General features: G+C 36.1%; 1 protein-coding gene and 1 non-coding gene across 2 annotated transcripts; both read right to left on the minus strand.

Moving 5' to 3' along the window:
• Positions 1–1,237: 1,237 nt before the first annotated feature.
• LOC148568569 (small nucleolar RNA R71) lies at positions 1,238–1,345 on the minus strand. Its single transcript, XR_015882418.1, has one exon. It is a non-coding gene; the product is annotated as a small nucleolar RNA R71 (small nucleolar RNA).
• A 6,109-nt stretch (positions 1,346–7,454) lies between these two features.
• LOC107639402 (DEAD-box ATP-dependent RNA helicase 5-like) lies at positions 7,455–8,805 on the minus strand. The gene is made up of 6 exons (XM_021121236.2): positions 8,728–8,805; positions 8,589–8,645; positions 8,438–8,505; positions 8,113–8,181; positions 7,944–8,037; positions 7,455–7,487 (listed from the first exon to the last, which is right to left on the minus strand). Exons 1-6 carry the CDS (start codon positions 8,803–8,805, stop codon positions 7,455–7,457), a joined length of 399 nt encoding a protein of 132 aa, XP_020976895.2.
• Positions 8,806–10,381: the final 1,576 nt, after the last annotated feature.

Raw genomic sequence — 10,381 nt, forward strand, 5'->3', positions numbered from 1 at the left:
AACAATTAATGTTTTGATTCAAAAATTTCAAGTTGTTACTTGCTTATTAAGAAATGATCAATCTTTAAATTCTAGAATCATATCTTTTAGTTTCTTGTTAGTCAAGTAATCAACTTTAATTTCAAAAATCAAATCTTTTTAATTTCCTTTTCAAATCTTTTTCAAAATAAATTTCAATCATATCTTTTTCAAAATTTAATTTAAAAATCTTTTTCTAACTTCTTATCTTTTCAAAATTGATTTTCAAATCTTTTTCAATAAACTACTTGACTTTTTGTTTGTTTGACTATTTCTTATCTTTTTCAAAACCACCTAACTACTTTTCTCTCTCCAATTTTTGAAAATAACTAACCTCTTTTTCAAAATTCTTTTTAATTAACTAAATTTCAATTTTATTTTATTTTCCTTCTTAAATTTCAAATTCTAACTAATAATTAAAATAAAAACAAAAATATTTTTCTTTTATTTTAACTAATATTCAAATACTCCATCTCTCTCATCTCCTTCTATTTATTTTGTTTATTTACTAACACTTCTCTTCTTCTTATAATTCGAACCCTCTCCCTCTCTCTATGTTTGAATTCTTCTTCTTCTCCCTTCTTCATTCTATTCTTCTATTCTTCTACTCACAAAAAGGAATCTCTATACTGTGACATAGATGATTCCTATTCTTTTCTGTTCTCTTCTTTTTCATATGAGTAGGAACAAGGATAAGATCATTCTTGTTGAAGCTGATCATGAACCTGAAAAGACTTTGAAGAGGAAGCTAAGAGAAGCTAAAGCACAACACTCTGGAGAGGACCTAACAGAAATTTTCGAAAAAGAAGTAGAGATGGCAGCCGAAAATAACAACAATGGTGGAGATGCAAGGAAGATGCTTGGTGACTTTACTGCACCCACTTCTGACTTCTAAGGAAGAAGCATCTTAATTCTTACAATTAGAGCAAACAACTTTGAGCTTAAGCCTCAATTAGTTTCTCTAATGCAGCAGAATTGCAAGTTTCATGGACTTCTATTGGAAGATCCTCATCAGTTTTTAGCTGAATTCTTGCAAATCTGTGACACTGTCAAGACCAATGGGGTTAATCCTGAGGTCTACAGACTTATGCTTTTCCCCTTTGCTGTAAGAGATAGAGCTAGGACATGGTTGGACTCATAGCCTAAAGAAAGCCTGAACTCTTGGAAAAAGCTAGTCAATGCTTTCTTGGCCAAGTTTTTTCCACCTCAAAAGTTGAGCAAGCTTAGAGTCGAAGTCCAAACCTTCAAATAGAAGGAAGGTGAATCCCTCTATGAAGCTTGGGAAAGATACAAGCAATTGATCAGAAGGTGTCCTTCTGACATGCTTTCAGAATAGAGCATCCTATGTATATTCTATGATGGTCTGTCTGAATTGTTCAAGATGTCATTGGATCACTCTGCTGGTGGATCTCTTCATCTGAAGAAAATGCCTGTAGAAGCCCAGGAACTCATTGAAATGGTTGCAAATAACCAGTTCATGTACACTTCTGAAAGAAATCCTGTGAATAATGGGACAACTCGGAAGAAAAGAGTTCTTGAGATTGATACATTGAATGCAATATTGGCTCAGAATAAAATATTGACTCAGCAAGTCAATATAATTTCTCAGAATCTGACTGGAATGCAAGCTGCATCCGGCTGTACTAAAGAAGCTTCCTCTGAAGAAGAAGCTTATGACCTTGAGAATCCTGCAATAGAAGAGGTGAATTACATGGGAGAATCCTATGGAAACACCTATAATCGTTCATGGAGGAATCATCCTAAATTCTCATGGAAGGATCAGCAGAAGCCTAATCAAGGCTTCAATAATAATGGTGGGAGAAATAGGTTTGGCAATAGCAAGCCTTTTCCATCATCTTCTGAGCAACATACAGAGAATTCTAAGCAAAGCCTCTCTGACTTAGCAACCATAATCTCTGATCTAAGTAAGACCACTCACAGTTTCATGACTGAAACAAGGTCCTCCATTAGAAATTTGGAGGCACAAGTGGTTCAACTAAGTAAAAGAGTTACTGAAATCCCTCCTAGTACTCTCCCAAGCAATACAGAAGAGAATCCAAAAAGAGAGTGCAAGGTAATAAACATGTCCAACATGGCCGAACATGTAGAGGAGGGAAAGGTAGTGATTTCCACTGAAGAAGACCTCAATGGACGTCCACTGGCCACTAAAGAGTTCCCCATTAAGGAACCAAAGGAATCCGAGGCTCATATAGAGACCATAGAGATTACACTGAACTTACTGTTGCCATTCATGAGCTCATGTCTGGCATCTGGCTGGCGTTAAATGCAAGAAATGGCAGGCAGACTGGCGTTTAACGCCAGAAAAGGGTGTCTGGCTGGCATTAAACGCCAGAAAAGGGGCAGTAGACTGGCGTTTAACGCCAGGAAAGGTAGCAGAGCTGGCGTTTAATGCCAGAATTGGCACACAGAGGGCGTTTGAATGCCAAAATGGTGCAGGGAGCAGAATTCCTTGACACCTCAGGATCTGTGAACCCACAGGATCCCCACCTACCCCACCTACCTCACAATTCAAATTCAAACCATTTTCCTCCCAAACCCACCCCTTCATGACCAAATTCCCTCTCTCTCCTACCCTATAAATACACCTCTTCACTACATTCAATTTCATACATCATACACACTACTACCCTCTTGGCCGAAACCACTACTACCCTCTATCTCCTCCATTTCTTCTCCTTCTACTCCTGTCTTTCTTCTTTTGCTCGAGGACAAGCAAACCTTTTATATTTGGTGTGGAAAAAGCTCTGCTTTTTGTTTTCCATAACCACTAATGGCACCTAAGGCTGGAGAAACCTCTAGAAAGAGGAAAGGGAAGGCAATTGCTTTCACCTCCGAGTCATAGGAGATGGAGAGATTCATCTCAAAAGCCCATCACTAAAAAGAGGATGGAGCAAACAAGAGAGCCCACTCATGGACCTCAACAAGAGCATGAGGAAATTCCTCATCAAGAAATCCATGAGATACCTCAAGGGATGTACTTTCCTCCACAAAACTATTGGGAGCAAATCAACACCTCCTAGGAGAATTGAGTTCCAACATGGGGCAACTAAGGATGGAGCACCAAGAGCACTCTATTATCCTCAATAAAATCAGAGAGGACCAAAGAGCCATGAGGGAGGAGCAACAAAGGCAAGGAAGAGACATAGAGGAGCTCAAGCACTCTATAAGATCTTCAAGAGGAAGAACTAGCCGCCATCACTAAGGTGGACCCGTTCTTTAATTTCCTTGTTCTTATTTTTTCTGTTTTTCGAAAATTATGCTTTATGTTTTGTCTATGTTTTTGCTTTATTACATGATCAGTAGTGTCTAATGTCTATGTCTTAAAGCTATGAATGTCCTATGAATCCATCACCTTTCTTAAATGAAAAATATTTTAATTGCAAAAGAACAAGAGGTACATGATTTCGAATTCTATCTTGAAATTAGTTTAATTATTTTGATGTGGTGGCAATACTTTTTGTTTTCTGAATGAATGTCAAAACTGTGCAGAAGAAAAAAGGCTACAAGCCCCACTCATCTAATTGGAACTAAGTTCGTTAATAAGTTTGGAATTTATTGTATTTTCTCTTCTTTTTATCCTATATTATTTCTAGTTGCTTGGGGACAAGGAACAATTTAAGTTTGGTGTTGTGATGAGCGGATAATTTATACCCTTTTTGGCATTGTTTTTACATAGATTTTAGTATGTTTTAGTTACTTTTTATTATATTTTTATTAGTTTTTATTCAAAAATCATATTTCTAGACTTTACTATGAGTTTGTGTGTTTTTCTGTGATTTTAGATATTTTCTGGCTGAAATTGAGGGACCTGAGCAAAAATCTGATTCAGAGGCTGAAAAAGGACTCCAGATGCTGTTGGATTCTGACCCTTCTCCACTTGAAGTGGATTTTCTAGAGCAACAAAAGCCTAATTGGCGCGCTCTCAATGGAGTTGGAAAGTAGACATCCTGGTCTTTCCAGAAATATATAATAGTCCATACTTTGCCTGAGATTTGATGGCCCAAACTGGCGTTCAAGGTCATCCTAAAACTTTCTGGCGTAAAACGCCCAAACTGGCCTCAGAATTGGAGTTAAACGCCCAAACTGGCACCCAAGCTGGTGTTTAACTCCAGGAACAGCCTATACACAAAAAAGCTTCAATGCTCAGCCCAAGCACACACCAAGTGGGCCCCAGAAGTGGATTTCTGCACTATTTGCACTTAGTTACTCATTTTCTGTAATCCCTAGTAACTAATTTAGTATAAATAGCACTTTTTACTATCCTATTAGGGACTTTTTGGATCCAGTTTTCATACTTGGGAGCTGAGACCATTGTTTACATTTTGGGGGTTGGCCTCACGGCCATGCCTAGACCTTTTTCACTTATGTATTTTCTACGGTGGAGTTTCTACACCCCATAGATTAAGGTGTGGGGCTCTGCTGTTCTTCATGAATTAATGCAATTACTACTGTTTTCTATTCAATTCATGCCTACTTCTTCTCCAAGATATACTCTTGTACTTAATTCAGTTAAGTCAGAATGAAGGGGTGACCCGTGACAATTACCCAATCTTCGTTACTCACTTAGCCAAGATCCGCGTGCCTGACAACCACAAAGCGGTCTACATGATGTTCAACGTAGTCATTGGACGACAGCTGGAGTATATTCTCTTGGATATCTAATACACGGACCGAGTCCGTGAGATTACTATCTTCATGGTATAGGCTAGAAACATTGACAGCATTCCTGGGATCCAGAAAGTCTAAACCTTGTCTGTAGTATTCCGAGTAGGATCCGGGAAGGGATGACTGTGACGAGCTTCAAACCTGCGAATGTTGGGCGCAGTGACAGTGTTCAAAAGGATCAATGGATTCTATTCCGATGCTAGCGGGAACCGACAGATGATTAGCCATGTGGTAGCTGTGCCTGGTATTTTTCATCCGAGACGAGAAATCCGACAGTTGATTAGCCGTGCAGAAACTGTAGAGGACCATTTTCACTGAGAGGATCTTACAGCTTGCCATGGAAGGAAATAACGCATGGTTGGAAGAAGGCAATAGGAAAGCAGAGGTTCAGAAGCAACAAAGCATCTCCAGACGCTTATTTGAAATTCCCACCAATGAATTACATAAGTAACTTTTATTTTATTTTATGTTTTATTTATCTTTTGATTGTCAAAACCCCATAACCATTTGAATCCGCCTGACTGAGATTTACAAGATGACCATAGCTTGCTTCAAGCTGACAATCTCCGTGGGATCGGCCCTTACTCACGTAAGGTTTATTACTTGGACGACCCAGTGCACTTGCTGGTTAGTTGTGCGGAGATATGAAAAGTGTGAATCACAATTTCGTGCACCAGAGCTCTAAGTTGCCCATCTGCCTCAAGAAAATAATATTCAAGCAGGAAAGTAAAGCTTAGGGATAAGAGATTTACCCACTTGAATGAAAGAATGATGGTGATGTCTTGGGGAAAGGTGTTTTTAATGGTCTTGCAAGCTCGACTCCCTTGTGCTCTTGATTTACTTCCACCTCTTGAAAACTTTCTTCCAATCTAATCTCTTCCTCATTGCTTGCCAAGGGACTTGGAGGTTGTGCACATTCCTCTTTGACCTCTATTTCATGTCCCATGGGAGAGGATTCAACCCAATCATTGAGGTGATTAGTTAGTGTTTCGAGGATTACCTGAAACAGGGAGGTCGATCTCGGATGAGATCTTCTGGTTTGGCCAAGGCTGTCGTGCCCGACTTGTTGGAGCTTGAGATGCTACTAGTCCTCGATCACCGGAGGGGGTGGTACCTGCAAGAGACTCTGATGCTTAAGTCAGTACGGGCTTTAGACAGGTTTTCTGCAGAATTGGAGTACGAGTTATACTTGGGTGCTGATGAGTGAATTGTTGTCATGGTCTAGAATTTCTCTCATAGAAATAAGAACTTCGTTGTAAGCATAGCTCCAAACCAACAAAACAATCCTCCCAATAAAAAATTTGGTTTTATCACATGTACAAACCCCAATGAAAAATAACCGAAGTATTTAAACTCCAGGTCATCTCAAAAGGAATTGCAATGAAGTGTTTATTATTGGCTATGAAGAACAAGGGGTTTGATTTTATAATTGGCAAAGAAATTTAAAAGCAAGCAAGTAAACAACAAGAACTAATAAAATAAGGAAAAGAACTCTTGGCTAAGACATGGGAAATTGAGATCACCATCCTTGTCTACAAACCATACATTGATAATTATGAGGGGCCAACTTATTAAGTCTACCTCCAAAAGCTTTAAGTACGTAATATCTACTCCTAAGCTTGAAGTACGTCAAATAGGCTTGATCACATCAACCCATAAGTCCCAACCTATCTACTAATTAGATTAGTAGTGGGTTAGTGTCAATGGATATCAAATTGATCACGAAGGGTTCTCAAATCACCAATTCATTGAGACCCAATGACTCAACACTACTAAAAAAATTACTTTTAGCGGCCATTTATTTTGCTTTTAGTGGCAATAAAAATAGTCGCTAATACATTTACCGGCAATTAAACATTAGCCGTCTTATGCTTTTCCATTAAAAGGTTTTAGCGGCAATTATAACATTTGCCGGTAAAGATCTTTTTAATGGCCGCAAAAAGTATATAACTTTTAGTGGCCATTTTCTTGGCAATTTATATGGCCACCAAAAGTAATTCTAAGATTGCAATATTATTCACTTTTAGTGTCTATTACTATTGCCGCCAAAACCCATTTTACCGGCAATTTATATGGCCACTAAAAATATTATAATATTATTCACCTTTAGTTGCCATTACTATTGCCACTAAAACCTTAATAATTTTTTAGTCATATTATATTCATTTTCTTAGAAGCAATGAACTATCTTTTTTCTAGAATTTTAAAATTATTTTTGCCAATAATTATTATTATTGTGCATAATATAAATATATTGAAATTAATTACTACAAAACAAAATATTTTATTAAATTTAAAATATTGATACACAAATTTCTCTTGAAAAGAAATAAATCATACAAATCTAAACAACAAAAAATACTACTAGCCTATAACTATGTTACATCAATGTAGCAATACAAGTGTATGTTAGCAATGATCTAAAGTTGTAACTTTAAAAGTAGCCTAGTTTTTTGTTTTCACAATTGATCTAATCATCTAAGAGTTTAAAAGTAAATGAGGAAGAAAAATCATGAATCATAAATATACTAAAAAATTCAAAACCATAAACCTTTGGCTGCTCTTCAAAAAATTGATAACTTGGCACTATTTTTGCCTTGACACCAATGACACGGTTCTCCTAGCTTTAAAGTTGGTCTTTGCTCTTGCTTATTTGATGCTACAATTTTCTTCTCTTGAATTTACTGAATAGTTATCAAAATGAAGTGGCACTTTGTTCGAACCGCAACTCACAGCTACTCACAGTGCTATCATCCCATTCTTCTTGAACAACTTACTAGCCCCTGTAACAAAATAAAGAAATATCAAATCAAATAAAAAAACTTCATTTATTTTGTAATCTTTGTGCATATTAGAGTCAAGGCTGCTAAGATATTATAATAATCTATGTGAATGAATTGAAGGATTCATCTTAAAAAAGACAAATAACTAAAATTAGGATAGTCAAGGTGAAAATATTGTTTGAAATTTGGAATTGATTCTTCATTACTTGTCTCTTCCAATCAGAAGTTTCTTACGTGCAATTCCTAGATAGAGTACATGTTTCTGAGAAACAATTAAGATCAAAGGGATTATGAGAAGTTCCACACCCTTGGCTCAACCTTCTAATAATCCCAAGGACTCACATTCATGACTTTGCTCAAGAGGTCTTTGGCAATATCCTCAAAGACATAAGCAATAGCCCTGATCTTGCTGGTATTACCAATTCATAATCATAATCGCAGTTTGAAGCAGCATACCATTAAGGGGCAGCTCCCATTCTTGAATAATGAAAGTGCCTTTGTACGATCATGTTGTGCTTTGTCTCCCTGTATGGACACAACCTTCCAACCTCTGAAAAGAATTTATCATGTCACAAGTAGCTAATGTCAGCAACAAACACTACATGTGTACACACACAGAGCATACCCTTGTTGAAGCATCCTTTCAACTCGTGTGGTTTCTATTTTGTACAAAACAAAGATCAATACTCGATTCCTGATAAAAGATACACACTCTTATCAACATGTAGAACAAAATAGTTAAGTCTGAAGATATCAACTATCAATATGCTTCATGATAACTCGTCCTTTTTAGGCTACAAAAATACATGTATATGTTCATTGAAAACCAAATGAACACTGGAAAATGTTAGGAATTAAGGATACCAACAACTTGATCCAATCTATTAACTATTCATTGCTTCCTGGGAAGATATCTCTAGTTTTAAGGATTAATTATCATGGAGAGAGACCTCTGAGATTTGTGGTATTTTTCCAGTAAAGCAACTAGTCGCTTATCATGCGCACGGTCATCCAAGACCTATGAATGCAACAAGATTTTTCCATTAGTCAACAAAGGCATTTAAAATAAACACATGTAGACTAGATTTGGTCAATATAGACCTCAACTATCTGCATGACATCATGATTCGCATCTAAGTCTTCTGAACCTACAACAACCTGTCACAAGTTCAAAAATCAGTTTCCACAACAACTAAATAAAAAACTAGTTGAAAGCCACTTCTAAAATCTAGATACAGACTTTTATAGGGTTGAGATCCATAAACTCCTGTGCTAACTGATGAACTAGTAAGGGCCAAGTAGCGCTAAACATCACCATTTGGCAAACTGCAAATTATTAGAATTCTTTCAATAAAATAAATAAGCCAGGAACAAATTGTGGTAATAAAATACAATTACACAACTCGTTGAAGCAAATTTTGAAACTCTAGATCTAGTGCATCCGATCAAGCATAGAGCGGACTACTTGTTCGAAACTCATGTCAAGCATCCGATCTGCTTCATCAAGCACCTTAGACAAACAAACAATAATATAAGCATCTACTTAACATAAGAATAGAAGCATTATAGAAATACACAAATACAAAAGAAAAGTGAAATGATAGTTGTCACACTAGAAATGGGGGTTATGTAAAGCAGAGCCAACAAGAATTAGATGATACACAAATTATGTCTACATTCAACTTCGGGGAACTCCAACAATAGCATTTAGTATATGTACAATGAAGTAATTCACATTAAGGTGCCCGCTACTCACTAGTTAGACCACCACGAAAATACATGATTGTTTGACAACTTGTTTTCAATTTCATCTAGAAAAATGCATTATGGGTGAGAACGGATGAACAGCAGTTTGCTAGAAACTTTACTACTTACCACAAAAGATACATCTTTTAGGCTGCAGACACCCATTTCAATCAAATCCTGTATACAACCAGGAGTTCCAATGACAATGTCCTGGATAAAAGAGATAAGCATTGTTAAAAGATTCATTTCTTTGAAGTTATTAAACCGAAGAGGGGTGGGGGGGAACAAAGGAAAGGAAAAGCTATATAACTTACGATGCCAGATTTCAGTGATGAGATTTGTGGCCCTTTGGAGGTTCCACCATACAAACAAACAAACTGACTCCACACCACAAAACTTACCAACATCACACATAATATATGTAATCTGCAATACAAATATATTGAACTCATCATAGTATATCTTGTCTGAAAATCTATGTTTAAAATCAATAGTAGAGGATAAGTAGTCAATATAAGAATTAATCACCTAGATTTGTTTATATTTTCTATTTTCAGCATCTACTCTTTATGTCTTAGTATATCTTGAGATAATTATACTAATCAAACAAATTTCAAAAGACATTGGTTAAGGCTTCCAATAAAATGAATAGGTAAGACCATAATATTTATTCCAAATGCAAACTTTTATGTTCAAATATTAACTGATGTCCATAGTACTTTATTAGGATTTTGCAAACAAATATTAAAAGTAAAATAATGAAAAAATATATATATTTAAAACTTTTAAGGATAGGTACATTTATTTATTTATTTATTTTAAAATCCTTCCACTTTTAATTTTGTTAGCAAAAAGACCGTCGTTAGCAAAAGCTTTATAGTTTTCTCTAATAAGTCCATTTAAGAATAATAATAGTTAAATAAAAAAATATTAATTATTAAGCTTATTCTTATTTGGTACATGATACAAATAACTAATTCAACACGTATAAAAATATTATTTAACAATCATGCTCGGTGTATGTGAAGATTGGAGAAATAAACATACCTTGAGGTGATTTTGAGGTTGGTTGAATACAAAATCAACGAGGTTTTTCTGATGTGGAACCAGCTCCCTTCCTCTGCAACTCAAGGGGAAAAAAGACTTAT

The sequence above is a fragment of the Arachis ipaensis genome, chromosome B4 (assembly GCF_059453495.1).
Source record: "Arachis ipaensis isolate K30076 ecotype BB chromosome B4, ASM5945349v1, whole genome shotgun sequence".
In the NCBI taxonomy this organism is placed as follows: domain Eukaryota; kingdom Viridiplantae; phylum Streptophyta; class Magnoliopsida; order Fabales; family Fabaceae; genus Arachis; species Arachis ipaensis.